The sequence below is a fragment of the Chanodichthys erythropterus genome, chromosome 4 (genome assembly GCF_024489055.1).
Source record: "Chanodichthys erythropterus isolate Z2021 chromosome 4, ASM2448905v1, whole genome shotgun sequence".
Classification (NCBI taxonomy): Eukaryota; Metazoa; Chordata; class Actinopteri; order Cypriniformes; family Xenocyprididae; genus Chanodichthys; species Chanodichthys erythropterus.
Genome location: NC_090224.1, coordinates 23,830,213 through 23,847,507, shown reverse-complemented (window position 1 = coordinate 23,847,507; position 17,295 = coordinate 23,830,213). Strand labels below are relative to the sequence as shown.

Here is a 17,295-nt window from a genome sequence, read left to right as displayed (position 1 = left end):
GAACTAAAATTAAAATACAAACAGAAAATAAAAATTAGATCTCGATGCTAAAATATCACAGGTTCCCACCTAAGTTCAGAAGTTCTTCGGCAGTGACATCTGTTTGACGTGTGTCTTTATTTGCGATTGGGCAAATTAAAGGCGTGTGTGGGATTGCACATGTGTCTCCTGCCCTTGAAGTGTGCCATGAGGCTTGCTAGCATGCTAATTTTGACTCTTGGGTTTTTAATTGTATGTGCCGCTCTGAGTTTGTGGTTGGAATGATTTTGAATGCATATTGAGCTTGTATGTTTTGGTGTGCTGCACTTCAGTTGCATCACTGATGTTTAATTAGTACTCGCTCAAGAATATAATGAGAGAAGAGGAGGTTTTGCTGTAAGCCTTTTCTGTCAGTGAATTATATGCTTTCTTTGATGCATCAGTGAAAGAAAAAAAAGTTGAATGTTGTAATACTACAGTGAACTTAATACTATGTTTTAAATCAATAGTTCAACCAAAAAATTACTCACTTCATTTACTAACATTGTTTTGTGAAAGAAAGAATTCGGGGGGTGAATAAATCATGAATTTATGAACAAAATTGAATGTGCAACCTGTGAAATATTAGTTCATTTTGAATACTTCTGTCCTTCTCTATCTATAAAACATGCAGGGATGGAAGAAGCATCATGTAAGAAAGCTGCGTATGTCTCCGATTATCTGGATAACATTGATGACATCACTGTCATCCAGGGCCCTGCAGCGAGAATCCGACCAAGGCGTGTGCCTGATGAGTTCTTCTCCTGTAAGCAGATAGATTTGGCACACCACACAATAGTGCTTGTGTGTCTGTTTATGTTTTGTTTTCTGTTTAATGGGTGTTTCTTCAACTATGAACTTTTTGCAGCAGTTGATTATTTGCAGATTTGCTGTAAAACTTGCAGGTTTGCGGTATAAAACTCACATTTTATCTTTAAAATGGGTTATTCATTATTTTTTGCTAGTTTTTATATATGCCACACATAGACTTTATTTTTATACCCTTATATAAAGCATTTAATTCTTTGTATAAAAAAATAATGTTTACAGAAAAACTATGATGATCTAAATACATCATTATATAAACATATATAACTTCTATAATATATATTATTATATTTTTTATATATATTTTTTTCCCAATTCTTACAATAATTGTAAATAAGTTATTGTTGTTTACCAAGGAGACAGCAGTGTCAGTGAAGAACATGAATATGTAAAAATAATATAAAAAAAATATATGTACACTGTCAAATATTTGGGATCAGTAAGATGTTTTTGTTGAAAGAAATAATAATAATAAAAAAAAACATCAAGAATGCATTAAATTGATCAAATGTGACAGTAAAAACTTTCACATTGTTACAAAAAAATAAATAAAATTTTCAAATGAACACTGTTCTTTTAAACTTCCTTTTCATTAAAGAATCCTGCCTGAAATAAACACATTTTCCACAAAAAAATATTTAGCTGAACATCTGTTTTTAAAATGATTAATATTAAAATATATTTCTTGAGCAGCAAATCAGCATATTAGAATGATTTCTGAAAGATCATGTGACACTGAATACTGGAGTAATGATGCTGAAAATGCAGCTTTGCATCACAGGAATAAATTACATTTTAAAATATATTAAAATGGAAAACAGTTATTTTAAATTGTAATAATATTTCACAATATTTTAATCAAATAAATACAGCCTTGGTGAGCATAAGAGACTTCTTTCAAAAACATCTTACCACCCCCAAATGTTTGAATGGTAGTGTAAAAGTGTAAAATGTGGGTCTAAAGTGCTCATAGTTGAAGAAACGCCCATCTCTAAAAAGTGTTATGTCCATTAAATGTAAGTCAAACGATCCATCTCTTCTCTTTTCCTGCATTCATCTGGCAGTTGATTATGAAGGTCTGGTGAAGAACCTTTCGGTATGACCCTGTCACAGCATCCCCACACCTCACTTATAGACCACATGTTCTGCTTAATCATGCTGAAACCTTTATTCTTTCCTTTTTTCTTTCTGTTTGAAGTGCAGAGATCCTGATCAGCCAATGAGACCGTATCTAAAAGAGCACCTCCCCAAACGGCTTCACTTTGCAAAAAGCATCCGTATAGAGAGAGCACATCTCTACATGCAGCCGCAGTGGCAAGCTGCACTGTGAGTTTGACGCATATCATGTCAAAATGAGTGCTATAATGAAGGAAATCAATATCCTATAAAACTTGATGTGTTTATTTAACCTTTTGAAGTTTTTGATCAATGTGCAAACCGTCCTGTGTCAAAATGGTAACTAGAATTTGACTAAAAAGCATTTAAAGATTTGGTTACACTTTATTTTTGATAAGGCACTAACTCTCATTAGAGTATTAGTAGTCTGTTAGGTTTGGGTTTGGGTTTGGGTAAGTAGAATAATTTGACTTGTAGTTGGAAAGTTACTTAGAATGTCTGTTGGGGGAGCATCAAAATAAAGTGTTAAAGGGATAGTTCACCCAAAAATTAAAATTTGATGTTTGTCTGCTTACCCCCAGGGCATCCAAGATGTAGGTGACTTTTTTTCTTCAGTAGAACACAAATGATGATTTTTAACTCCAACCGTTGCCGTCTGTCAGCCGTCTAAATGTAAGTGAATGGTAACACAATCTATAAGAGTCAAAAAATATGCATAAACAAATTCAAATGAAACTCTGTGGCTTGTGACGACACATTGATGTCCTAAGACACGAAATGATCGGTTTGTGCGAGAAACATTATTTATATAATTTTTTACCTCTAATACACAACTATGTCCAACAGCATTCAGCATTCGGTTAGTGAGGTCTGATCGCGCTCGGCAGTAAGCTCGACAACGGCAGTAATGTCTCGCGCAAATACTTCAATGAGTGCTAGACATTACTGCTGTTGTCAGAGCGCGATCAGACCTCACTAAGCGAATGCTGAATGCTGTTCGGTTTCTCGCACAAACCGATTGTTTCGTGTCTTAGGACATCAATGTGTCGTCACGAGCCGCAGGGTTTAATTTGAATTTGACTATGCATATTTTTTTTACTTTTATAGATTGCGTTACCATTCACTCGCATTGTACGGCTGACAGACGGCAACGGTTCAAGTTAAAAATCATAATTTGTGTTCTACTGAATAAACAAAGTCACCTACATCTTGGATGCCCTAGGGGGTAAGCAGATAAACATCAAATTTTCATTTTTGGGTGAACTATCCTTTTAACAGATATTAAGCTGAAAATTTTCTAATACTCTAATGACTGCTAGTTGACCTGTAGTTGAAAAGTACATAAAAATGGACAAATGAAATAAAGTATGACAGAAGATTTTATATATATATACCATTTAAGCTACTGCAATTTTTGTAAAGTATTTTTTCTTCCTCCCCTTGGTCAACAGCAAACCGAGTGAAATTAAATACTGCACTGGTGGCTTCCATGGTTCAGATAATGTCTTCAAGAGTATGCAGGTTGGTTTTTAAAATACTATCATATTCAAAGCACTTGTCTTTTATTATATAATTAAAGGTGCAATATGTAATATTTTTGCAGTAAAATATCCAAAAACCACTGTTATATATTTTGTTCACTTGAGTACTTACAATATCCCAAATGTTTCCAACTACTTGTAAATCGTGAGAAAATTGCAGTTTTAACCAAGGCTCTGAGACGTGTGAGGAGTCGCCTGTCAATTGCGTCCTACCCGCATTACCCTCGGTTTTATTATGTAGAAACCATGGAGACACCAAAGACGCTTTAATATATTACACGTATTAATAGACAAGGGCACAACTGTTTGGTTACGTTTATAGACAGAAAACAAATTGTTGTTATATAGCTCAACACATTTAGTCTTATTGTTTAAATCTAATTTTCTTGATTTTTTGCGAGTACCATGCTTTTCCATGCCTCAGAGAAAAACAATTTTTTGTGAAGTAGCTAACATAGTATAATCAGATGCAGCTTTATTTTTAGTAACAGTAATACAGAATTTTCTCCATTATACAACACGTTTTAAAATGAAATACATGCCATTTTCAACACAAGCCATCCAGCGTTTAATATGATATTCTAAAATCGATCTAGCTTACTGCAGTGTGTCTCAAACAAGTGTCTCACAGCAGCCACCGAGCGAACGCACAGAAAAATGTTATAACATCATTTTCAACACTCTCAAATGTATCTAATATGATAAACAGAGCTGCGTTACCTCATACTCATGACTCAGAAAAGTGGAAGCAGCGCCGGCAACTGTGGCATAATAAAAGTTCCGCTGCTCGTGAGGTGTGTGTTGCGCAATCACTCCAGCGGCCTCATTCAGCTCCCACAACACTCGGTCCTGCTCTGCTTCATACTACAGTAACGTTAATAATCGCATCCATGAACATGATTTCTTCCCAAGTCCTATCCCTATTCTTTTGCACCGTCCGTTGAGGTGGAGACCACATGTCCCAAGATTCCGCTCTCAAACTTGGCATCATCAAGCTACGCCTTTGTTTTGAATAGGCCTCTAGTGACCTCTAGTGGACAGAATTCTTACATACTGCACCTTTAAGTAAATAAAAAAAATATTGATATTGATGTTTTTTAGCAGATGTTTTTTTTATGTTACAAAAAGGTTTTCTTGACCCATTGTGTTGACAGGGGTGGTTTAAAAGCCTTCCTTCCCAATGGTTAGTTATTTGGAGTGTCTATTTACACTAAGTGCAAATAGCGTCTCTTGCTGACAAACACTATTTACACTAGCTCCGTCCACCAATGTCTGGTTGGGCCACTCAAGTTTTAAAAAAGACTTAGTTTAAATAGCATCTATCGCTATTTGCACTTAGTGCGGACCCACTTTATATTAAGTGGCCTTAACTACTATGTACTTACATATAAATTAATAATTTGATACAATTCACTTATTGTGTACATACATGTTTTTACAATGTACTTATATTTTAAAAACACCTGCATGTAATTACATCTGTAATTAATTTCTGTAATTTCATTTATAATTACACTGTTGACCCATCCCTTACACCTTACCCCTACCCTTAAACCTACCCATACCACCAGAGCTTTCCCTATCCTTACCCATATCCCACCTCAATAGCAGCAAAAGTGTTTTGCAATTCAATATGAACCCAATAAGTACATTGTACTTATTTTTTGATGTAAGTACATAGTAGTTAAGGCCACTTAATATAAAGTGGGACCCTTAGTGCAAATATCCGCTACCTTAGTTATTATTACTTGTTTAGTCTCAGTGGCTTTTTTTTTTTTTTGAAGAAGAAGATAATGGTTGGACTTGCCCCATAAGTTCTCAGCTACTTTTCATGGCTGTTCCAGTGTTTTCCCTTCCACACCATCAACATAAACCCTCTTCCACAAAATTAAGCATTATCCCCTAAATCCAGAGAAAATATTGCTTAAATCTGTCATAGACACCAATAAACATTTCTGCTTGAGGCTCTGTTCAAATGCTTCTGTGCTGGAATGTAATGAGGTTTAGGAGACCAAGTACTTTGATGGGGATTATACTGAATTCATATTAAAGGATCTGGGTAAATTCCCATGAAGGGGATTATGATACCCTGGGTCTTTCAACAAAAACTGAGAAAAATCCAGACATGCCCTTTAAATGAACTCTTGTCCATTGAGAATAACCCCCTTGTGCCAGATTCACACTTACTGTAGTAGTTCCTTCAAACTGGAAGGTGTTCAGATTACAGTTTTAAACACACACTCTAGCCACATTTTGGACCTTTGACAGAGTCTTGTTTATGTCTGTGACGTGTTTGTACTTCTAGCCATCTGTGCCCCCGGTTGTCTAGGAATGTGGTTGTCTAGGAATGTCTAATGCAGCTGGTAGGGCTTATGAAAACATCTTACAGGAACTCTTAAGAGGCAATTATCTACCTAGTTAAGGTAAATTGCACAAACAGGGATGTTTTTTTTTTTTTTTTTCTGACAAGGGCATTGCTTTAGGCCATCTTAGTGAAAGTGAAATCTCCTGTTAGGAGGAATGAGGATCATTTTCATCTTTGTTACTTGTTGTCAAGGAAATGAGATCAGTCTAGTTTCCACTGCTCAAATGTTGAGTGTTTCAGCCAGAGGCGAGTGGAATGTGTGTCTCACTGTGACTGCAATGGAAATCAAAATAAGTGTTTTTTTGTTATTTTTAGCTGCGGTCTGTGTTTTTGAAGCTATTGTGGGTGTTTTGTTGACATATCCAGGGGCCCCAAATAGTACTTGGACACTAAAGCCACACTTTAAAAATGTCTAATTTTCATTGAATTAAACAACAAAGAAATAAACAAAGTGTTTGTTTTTAAGAGTGATTTTAGTTAACTAAATGTTACTGTTTGCAGGCCATTTTTATCGGGTATGGACCAGGAATCCATTATAAGACTACTGTGGCTCCCTTCGAGAACATTGAAGTCTACAACCTCCTTTGTGGTAAATGGTTTTCTGTTTAGTTTCATGTACTTTTGAAAGAAGTTCCTTTCATCATTTCAATCAGATATTCCAGTGTTATGGTTCATATCCTCAAGCATACTCCTGGAGACCCTCAGGACTGGGGTTTGCCTGATGTTACGAAGTTTGGCTGGTTAGGATGTTTCAGTTAGCTGCAGTAGATGCTGTAATGATGATGATAATAATAATAATAATAATAATAATAAGTTTAATTTAAAATATGACAAGATCTCTGAGTTAAAATGTGTCAGAATTTTATTATCTTAATTATGTCAGATTACACTTAAGCAAAACATGGTCAGGTCAAAGTGTCTGAATAATTTTTGGTTCCAAATTTTTAGCAGTTTTACTGGTAGTCCACTGTATGAAGAATTTTTGGGTATAATGTCACAGTTTACTTTATTTTACTATCCTCACTTACATAAATGAACTATAGTGACCTGCACCCACTAGTAAAAATATATCAAAAATGTCTGGATAATTTTTGGTTTGACTGTATAGATCGCTTTTCCAGAGCTCAAAGCGCTTTACAATCATAACATAAATACAAGAAAAACAGGATAATACAAAAAAACAATGCAGTATACATATCAAACATCACAGACAGTCATGGTATCAGAATCAAATGCATAGTCCGGAGTGAGAAATATAGTTATCTGACCAAAAATCTATGCAGCATGAGCAGTAGAGTGAAAATTTAATAATCCAAGTAGTCCCTCATGTAGTGGGTACACCAAGCAACCCACATCGAACTGCATCTAAATGCACGCCACAGAGCCCAAATGAGTTTAAATTTCAGGACCTCAAACGGCAAAACGGGAACACTGATGACATCCTTCACAGAGCCCAAACGAGTCTTGTCTTTGTCAGATAAATACTGCTCTGATCATCTTATCATTATATTTAAAAAAAAAAAAAAAATAGTAGTTAGGTGTAGCCAAGTACTTTTTAAAGTGTAGATTGACGGTAGATGACTACTTTAAATTTGTAACTTGACAGCCTGCAGTTTCAAAGCTTCCCCAACACTGTTGCATACTGTCTGGTTTCGTCACCCACTCTGCTTCTCTATTCGCTCTAGTTACATTATATGTAAGCAGTCTGAAAAGATATGTTGGAGGCCACAAATAGTATCTGTCACCAAGATGTTATAGGGTTGCCAACTCTCACACAGACACAGGCTTTCAGGCTCTGTCTCATGCTACCCAAATAAATATCATGGCAAATAACAAGGCAATGCAAAATAAAATAGTATGACCCAATTTGTCTTTAACTTTATTAGTTTAATTTGGGCCGCTTGGATGCTAGCAGACTTTTACTGTTTAATGGAATCGAAATAAGCATTCCCACTCACATTACAATTATGCACTTACTAACATTTCATTTATAACCGAATTGAACTACAGGTAGCTATAACTTCAAAATGTGCATATGTGCATGTCACAACAGACATAGCGAGAGAAATGAAAACAATAATTTAGATTCAACACTTAGATTGTGCCTTTGTTTCTCCTTATTACCTATAACTTAGTAGTTTTAAACTTTCTGTTTTAAAAATGTGGACAAAAAAGCTTTGTATATCCTACAACAATTTTTACATACTATAACATGTAAGTCTATATACTATGCCTTTCTGGTGTACAATGTTGAGCTTACAAAAGTAAATATGAATTTTGGTTTTTAATAAATTAGTCAGTAAGAGATTGTTAGCTGTTAGCGATTTAGCTGTTAATATTAGCTTGCAAGCTAACCATCATATATGTTAAATGGTTCATTCATTCAAAAATTAAAATTCTGTCATCACTTACTGTCACGATCACCATCTGTTCCTGTCATGTTCCTGTCACATCCCGGACTACATTTCCCATGATCCTCCATTGCTCATCACCTGCACTCACTTCACAATCATTCCACACTAATCACCACACCCAGCTGCAGCTCATTATCAGGACTATAAAGGACTTTCACTCACACCACCTCACGGCGAAGTCTTGTTGTCACTTGTGTCACATTTCTGAGCGTTTCCTTGTATCCTGTTTGCCTGTCTGTGATTGATTTTGCCTGATTCCTGTTTTACGACCCATTGCTGCCTGCCTCGATCCTTGCCTGTACCCTGACTACGACTCTGCCTGTTCCTTATTGCTCCTGTTTGTTCCTGTTTGACCCTGCCTGAACGACCACGCTCACTTCTAATAAAACGCTGCAGTTGGATCCCCTACCTGAGTCCCGCCTTCGTTACAGAAGACTTCGCCATACCCAGATCCAGCAGCTTCGGTGAGCATGTCCAGCCTCAGCATGGACCCAGCATGGTGTCTCGTCAGCCTGCGTCAAGGTAACAGTACTCTCGAGGCACATATCCAGAAATTTTTGGGGATTGCTAATTTATCTGATCTGCCGGACCACGCCCTCATTGACTTCTTTACCTATGGATTAAACGAACCATTAAAGAACTGCTTACTTACCAATGGTCCCCGAGGGTCGCTCATGGAATTTCTGGACTTTGCCCTGTTCACTGTCGGTTCACTTTTTACTGTGGGTATCGCAGAGGAATGCGACACCACAGTGAATCACGTCATGGCGGCCGCTAAAGAGAACACTCACAAAATGGCGGCCACCACAACAACATCACATCACGTCTCCGCTGATCGCCCAGAGCAACGTCACGTCTCCGCTGATCGCCCAGAGCAACGTCACGTCTCCGCTGATCGCCCAGAGCAACGTCACGTCTCCGCTGATCGCCCAGAGCAACGTCACGTCTCCGCTGATCGCCCAGAGCAACGTCACGTCTCCGCTGATCGCCCAGAGCCCGTTCCAGCCAGTGTATCCGTTCCCGAGCCCGCTCCAGCCAGTGAGTCCACTCCAGTCCAGCATGCTTTCCCTGTCAGTCCTGTGATGGCCAAGAGGGCTGTCTTCACTTTTTATGTCTTGGCTGTCATGCGTGCGTGGAGGATGTACTCGAGCTCTATGGACTTGGGAGCAGTCTGCCAGCCCGAGCCCGCTGTTGTCCCAGAGCAGCCCGCTGTTGTCCCAGAGCAGCCCGCTGTTGTCCCAGAGCAGCCCGCTGTTGTCCCAGAGCAGCCCGCTGTTGTCCCAGAGCAGCCCGCTGTTGTCCCAGAGCAGCCCGCTGTTGTCCCAGAGCAGCCCGCTGTTGTCCCAGAGCAGCCCGCTGTTGTCCCAGAACGGCCTGCTGCCGTCTCAGAGCAGCCGTTTGCCCCGCTGGCCGCTTCGCTCTCAAGTTCGCCGCTTGCAACGCTCTCAAGTTCGCCGCTTGCAACGCTCTCAAGTTCGCCGCTTGCAACGCTCTCAAGTTCGCCGCTTGCAACGCTCTCAAGTTCGCCGCTTGCAACGCTCTCAAGTTCGCCGCTTGCAACGCTCTCAAGTTCGCCGCTTGCAACGCTCTCAAGTTCGCCGCTTGCAACGCTCTCAAGTTCGCCGCTTGCAACGCTCTCAAGTTCGCCGCTTGCAACGCTCTCAAGTTCGCCGCTTGCAACGCTCTCAAGTTCGCCGCTTGCAACGCTCTCAAGTTCGCCGCTTGCAACGCTCTCAAGTTCGCCGCTTGCAACGCTCTCAAGTTCGCCGCTTGCAACGCACCTCAGCTCTCTGGATGCGATGGACAAGATGGCTGTTTCGCCAGTGCCTACGGGCAAGATGGCCGCCCCTTTGGTGTCAAGGAACATAGGGGGTGTTCCAGCCATCGAGTCCGCTCCAGAACCTGTGCTACTTGCCCTGCCAGCGCCCCACGAGCTCCTTGTCCACGAATCGACCATGGCCACCGTTGATTTCCCCAAGAACTTTTTGGGGGGGGGCCATATACCAGAGGGTGGGGAGCTTGTGGGTGGGGACCCTGCACGGCCGCAACCATCAGCGTGCTCCGAACTGCTAGGGCCGCCCATGGACTATAAACCCCTATGGCCATTAATGGACTGTAGGCCACTAAGGCCATGTATGGACTCCGACCTGCCGTGGCTGCTCAAGCCGCCTGACCTGCCGTGGCTGCCCAAGCCGCCTGACCTGCCGTGGCTGCCCAAGCCGCCTGACCTGCCGTGGTTGCCTGAACCACCCGATCTACCGTGGCCGCCCAGGCCACCTGACCTGCCGTGGCCGCCCGAGCCACCTGACCCACCGTGGCTGCCCGAGTTCCAGGGGCTGCATTGGAGATCCCGTTCCTGGCTGCTACTAGATCTCCAATGCACCCACCCCCCCCTCCCTAGCTGTTCCTTCACGTCGCGAGGACGCGCCTTCCGGGAGGGGGGCGTTATGTCACGATCACCATCTGTTCCTGTCATGTTCCTGTCACATCCCGGACTACATTTCCCATGATCCTCCATTGCTCATCACCTGCACTCACTTCACAATCATTCCACACTAATCACCACACCCAGCTGCAGCTCATTATCAGGACTATAAAGGACTTTCACTCACACCACCTCACGGCGAAGTCTTGTTGTCACTTGTGTCACATTTCTGAGCGTTTCCTTGTATCCTGTTTGCCTGTCTGTGATTGATTTTGCCTGATTCCTGTTTTACGACCCATTGCTGCCTGCCTCGATCCTTGCCTGTACCCTGACTACGACTCTGCCTGTTCCTTATTGCTCCTGTTTGTTCCTGTTTGACCCTGCCTGAACGACCACGCTCACTTCTAATAAAACGCTGCAGTTGGATCTTACTCTGAGTCCTGCCTTCGTTACACTTACTCACTCAAGACTTTAGTTCATCTTTTAAACACAAATAAATATATTTTTAATGAAAGCTGAGAGATTTTTGTCTCTCCACTGAAAGTTTGTTTACCCAAAAGCTTCAAAATGTAAAGAGATCCATATGAATTGAGTGGTTTAATCAAAGTCTTCTGAAGAGACACAATCACTTTATATGATGAACACTTAAGGCTTTTATCCCCATATACACATTGATCAGCGAAAATATCAAATTTGGACAGTTTCTAAAAAGTGCATCTAGTATAACATTAGGGTGAAGTATTTGGTTAAGTTGCATTAAGACAAAATTAAAAAGTAGCGTTGGATCCTTAAAACCTCAAATATTCATCCAATGTCGTCAATTTCACTCCAGCCAGGCAACCAAAGTTGGCAACCCTGATGTTATAGATGGATGCTGCATCTTGGTAATTTAACCAAAATGAATATTTTGTCATCATTTTACTCACCCTTATGTTATTCCAATCAAGTATGCATTTCTTCTTCTGCTGAACACAAAGAAGATATTTTGAGTTTTTAAGTTTCAGTTCCCATTGACTTCCATTATATATTTTTGTCCATTCAATGAAAGTCAATGGGAACCGAAACTTTAGTTTAGTTTACTTTAGTTTCCAACATTCTTCAAAAAGTCTTCTTTTGTGTTCCGCAGAGGAATGACTTACTAAGTCATCCAAGTCAGTTAGGATATGAGCGTGAGTAAATTAATACCCATTTTATTAAATTATCCTTTTAAGCTAGGCTTAGCATTTGCTACAGTATATGGGCTATTCTTGGCTGCTTCCCAATAACATGATTTCTGCTTTTTTTTTTTTTTAGATTTGCTGGGTGTTCCTCCTGCTCCCAATAATGGCACCCATGGCAGTTTAAACCATCTGCTGAAGAACCCACCCCATCAGCCGGTGTACCCCGCAGAACGCTCGGCTCCATCCAAATGTGATAGCGTGACCCTACGTGACCCCCGGGACTGCACTTGTGACTCCCTTACTGAGGTTGAGGTTGGCATCAAAAACATTATTCAGGGCTTCTACTTTTTTCATTCTGGTATTCCTAAACATGTTAATCTTTATCTGTTCTTATATGGTCGCAGACAGCAGAGACAAAAAGCTATGATAGTACTAAAATGGGGGCTTCTCATATCTTTTATTAACATCAAAGGCCTTCCATCCAATCAAACTCTGCGGTAGTTTGATACAAATTAAAAGTCAAATTGCACAGAGGCCAACAGGGAGAGATTGCATGAGGTAAAAGAAACCAATCCAGACTACACTGAACATCAGGAGATCACGAAGCAATCAAAAATCATTTGTTAATGCATTTTCAAAAGAGTTTGTCTGTCACTGAAAGGTTCTTTGGGGAACCAAAAATGGTTCTTCCATTGCATTGCTGCAAAACCCCTCCTTTGGAACCTTTGTTTTTAAGGATGTTATATAATTTTGCAGGATGTATCAGGGTGTAATTCCCACTTTAATCAAACTTAATTAATCACTTTATTAAAACAAACCCTGGTGCGAATTATATATGAATATTATATGTGATATGCAACACGGACCAAAGACATGTAAACAAACCAAAAACAGAAAGATGAGACCCTAAAAATATATCCAAGCACACATTGTTTTGGATGTTCGGTAAGTTCTGTCTCAGAATAGGCAATACGTCATAAAATCCGACCAATCAGGTTGTAAACATATCCCTATGTCTTTAGGTTCAGTATAATTTGGTTTCTGTGATAAAATTGCCAATGTGAAAGCTAATTGGACCAGGACCAAATCTGGACCAAACAAACCAAACTACAAGTGTGAACGCACTCTTAAAGGTGCTAAAGAGGATGTTTTGTTTTATACATTTTTGCAATATTACTTGAAACTGTCTTTACTAACTGATAAGACTATTTATTAGGTGCACTAAAAGGAATAATATTAATATACATCATCTGTACTGTGCACGAGGTAGGGCCTTAAAAACATCAGCCAATCGTTTACGCGCCATCGCGTAAACGTTTGCCCCTCTGACTTGTCAATCACTGCCATGATGTTCCTTGTGCGAGACGTGCGCGGCTGCGCCCTCCAGTAACTTTTCGCACTCTACAGGCGCCACATGCGAAGTTTTTGTCAGGAGACAGGAGTAACAACTGCAGATTACCTGTGGTGAGTCCGACATAATGAATCCACTAACACGACACATGAATGTCGGTGGTAAACACTCGTGTTCCAATACTCGTGGACGAGTTTTGGGAGGCGTTCCCTCGAAATGAGCTGTGAAGGAGGGGGGTAGTTCTTATGCATGCGCTCATTTCAATAACTCACTAACAGTCTTTGGTTTCTCAGTCGACGAAAAGATCCTCTTTAGTACCTTTAAAGTGCCCATATTATGCCATTTTGAAGGTTCCTAATTTTGTTTTGGAGGTTTCCTACAATAGGCTTATATGCATTCAAGGTAAAAAAAAAAAAAAAACTTCCATTTTCTCATAATATACATTTGCACATCACCTAATTTCTCAAAGAGCCTAAAAATGTTTAATTCGAAGATTCAGGCTCTCTAAACCCTTCCTTACGGCAAGCCTCCTCTGCTCTGATTGGTCAGATGGCCCAAACTCTTCCAGGCCTCAGCTACACTGTTTGAGGGTCAAGATACATGTCGTTCACGGACAGCCAATGAAGACCGTAGGCTGATATTATGCAAATTTGTTACATTGTTGCGTAGGTCTTTCTTTTAGGAGACAAAAACTTTTATTTGAGATGCATTTTGATCTTTAAACTTTGCAGACATTTTACATTCACAAACAGCTGCATGAAAGGTATTATTCGTAAAAGCATAAACGTACGAACTTTGATGCAGGTCATGATATTATTAATAGATTCCAATGCTATATTTAAGGACATTTTTGAGCATGCTTTAAATGACTTTTTCTAGACTCAGACTAGTTCCCTTTAAAGGCCAAGCAAAGGCTTTAAACCGAATGCCTGCCTTGTTTTGTGGTATAATCCGGTGTGTCTTTTATCTGGCTGTTATTAGATGACTCATTCCTAAGGACAGGATGGGTTTCCTCTTGGTTCCACCCAAGGTTTCCTCATTACTTTTGAGGAGTTTTTCCTCGCCATTGTTTCTTTGTGCTTGTTAACAGGGGATTTAAGCCTCAAATCTTGTGAAGCACGTCACCGTACACATTAAATTTAGTTGCATTGCAACCAGAACGGCATTAGACTCATTGACTTGGAAAGCCAATTATATTACCTTTACCATATTGCAATTCTGAAAAAAATAAGTGGCTAGAAATGTAGTATGTCATTCAAACATAAAATATGGTTCAAAGGAAAATAGTGGTGTTTTCAGGGTTTTCTGGCCTTTAGCATTAGTAATCTTCCAGTTAATGTTGTTTTGGATGTCATTCCAGTCTCTGCCAGAGAGTTATGATTGTTTGTTTCTCTGTGTTGATCCACAACACATATTCACTCTTGGCTTTGTGGTGTTGTCTGAAGTTCTTTATTTTTTCCTGTGGTTTGTCACAATCACATAGCTTTCCAGTTTTTCCAAAGGGAAGTGAGTCAAGCCACTTGTGCTTAACCATTCTAAAAGATTTATTATACTCTGCCAGTTAAAACTTCTGGGGTCGGTTAGATTTTTTTATTTTTTATTTTAATAATTTAATACTTTTATTCCACAATGATACATTAAATTGACCAAATGTGACAGTAAAGACTCTTACATTATTTAAAAAAAAAAAAAAAAAAAAAAAAAAAAAATTGGTGTTATTTTTTAACTTTCTATTCATCAAAGAATCATGAAATAAATATCATGGTTTCCATAAAAATATTAAGCAGCACCGCTGTTTTCAACATCATTCAAAACAATAAATGTTTCTTGAGCAGCAAATCAGCATTTCTGAAGGATCATGTGACACTGAAGACTGGAGTAATGATGCTGAAAAATAAATTACATTTTAAAACAATATTAATATACATTTCAATGAACTTTTTCAGGTGAACCAACTGAACCAGCGTCTAATCAACTCAAGTTCGAGTGAGTAAACCATTTGTCAGAAATAGTTCACATCGGCACTGTTTTTAGTGACAATATCATCGAGTGAAACTTTCTGTTTGAATCCTTTTATAGACGGCAACTTCAAGCCTCTTCATCTGCCTTACGGAATCCCGCGTGTCCTTCAGGAGCAGTCTGATTACTGTGTACTCCAGCAAAGTGCGTACATCAGCGGATACAGCAGAAACATCCTGATGCCCCTCTGGGTTTCATACTCTTTGAATGCAACGGTGAGATTAGTCTTACGACACCAACTATCACTTAACAGGCACAGTTGTTTTTTTCTTTGTTGATGTATTTGAAACATCGTGTACAGGCTGGTACATAATGCTACTTGCTATTGCTAGTCGGAGGTGGTATGAGGAGGAACAGTCTTTTTATAGAGTGCACTTTATTATTTGACAAAAATTTGGACACGCCCATGAGAGCAAGACGAGTCATGTAGTGTATAGTGTCCTCCCAAAAGTGACTGTAAATTTAAAATGCGTACCGGTTTATCTGCTAAAAGTTAATTTTGTCAACTTTTAGGAGTAGATTAACATGTGGATGAGTGCTAACAGATATGACTTAATTGTCATGAAGACTTACACAATAGCTCATTTTAAGCTGTTACAATATTGCACAGCAGGGGTTTTCTTTTAATGTTTTACTGTAATTCTCGCAAGATGTCCAGTGGGATTTGAACTACACCCTTTTTCAAATCATTACAGGCCTGTAACTTGAAACAACATTTGTGAAAACAATACAACAATACACATAAGTATACTTTTTACAAAAATAATATACTTTAAGAGAATATGCTTTAAGAGAATACACTTTAGAACGAAGTGAATGCAGTGTTGAAGGTCAAAATGACAGTTTCAGTGCAGCTTCAAAGGGCTTTAAATGATACCAGATGAGGAATAAGGGTCTTATCTAGCGAAACAATCGGTCAATTTTCTAAAAAAAATACAATTATATATGCTTTATAAACACAAATGATCGCCTTGTACGTGCTTCTGCTTTCCGTATTCCCTATTCTACTTATGGAAAAAAACAGAACTGGCACTGCATTCGTTCCGTAAGTTGAATAGGGAAGGCGTAGGACATATGGTGTGAGCTTTTTGAAGAACACAGAAAGCGGAAGCACGTACAAGGCGATCATTTGTGTTTATAAAGCATATATAATTGTTTTTTTTTTTTTTATATATGACCGATAGTTTCGCTAGATAAGACCCTTATTCCTCGTCTGGTATCGTTTAAAGCCCTTTGTAGCTGCACTGAAACTAATTTTGACCTTTAACCGTTTGGAGGTCATTGAATTCCACTATAAGGAGAATAATCCTGGAATGTTTTCATCAAAAACCTTAATTTCTTTTGGACTGAAGAAAGAAAGACATGAACATCTTGGATGACATGGGGGTGAGTAAATTATCAGGAACATTTTATTTGAAAGTGGACTAATCCTTTAATTGCATATTTATAGATACATGACAATGTATTATAGTTTAAATTTTTTTTAATGCAATTAGTTCAACTTTGAGAAAGACACAAAGGCATTTAATTTCATAATTACTGCTATTATCCTTGAAAATGGTTTGTGTACTGCCGAATATAAACAAATAATAAAATATATTAACTTGAATCAATTAACACACTACAGTTAAAATAATCAAATATTTTACATGTGCTTTAGTATGTTAGTCAACACATCAAAATAAGTGTATATATTTAAAGCATGACTAAAGATTATTGTAGCATTGATATACAATGTGCTTTAAAGTAAAATTTTTAACTTGACATTATTACAAAGTGCACTTTAAGTACACTTAAGTGCCCTATTATTTCATTAATATGTTATCTGCAAGTGCTTCTATTTTTTTTTTTTTTTTTTTTTTAATATACTTTTAAGATTTGAAGTACACTATAATTGCTATTAAACACAAGGGAACAATTTTTCACAAGGGAACTTTGTAATGACATTCAAAGAGGACGGTGTAAGAGGTTTAATGGTGATGCTGAAGGGAGGAGAGGGAGGCCATCTCTCATATTATCTGACCTCACAGAGCATGTGCTACTCATTATGTGGGCCAA

General features: G+C 38.9%; 1 protein-coding gene across 1 annotated transcript in view; it reads left to right on the top strand.

Moving 5' to 3' along the window:
• The window catches only part of enpp1 (ectonucleotide pyrophosphatase/phosphodiesterase 1), a 73,793-nt gene that overhangs the window by 39,827 nt on the left and 16,671 nt on the right, over nucleotides 1–17,295 (top strand). The window contains exons 13-20 of the mRNA XM_067384604.1: nucleotides 653–784; nucleotides 1,911–1,942; nucleotides 2,045–2,172; nucleotides 3,414–3,483; nucleotides 6,370–6,457; nucleotides 12,001–12,179; nucleotides 15,165–15,204; nucleotides 15,298–15,452. Coding sequence (XP_067240705.1) covers nucleotides 653–784; nucleotides 1,911–1,942; nucleotides 2,045–2,172; nucleotides 3,414–3,483; nucleotides 6,370–6,457; nucleotides 12,001–12,179; nucleotides 15,165–15,204; nucleotides 15,298–15,452 — 824 coding nt within the window. The remainder of the gene's footprint in view (nucleotides 1–652; nucleotides 785–1,910; nucleotides 1,943–2,044; nucleotides 2,173–3,413; nucleotides 3,484–6,369; nucleotides 6,458–12,000; nucleotides 12,180–15,164; nucleotides 15,205–15,297; nucleotides 15,453–17,295) is intronic.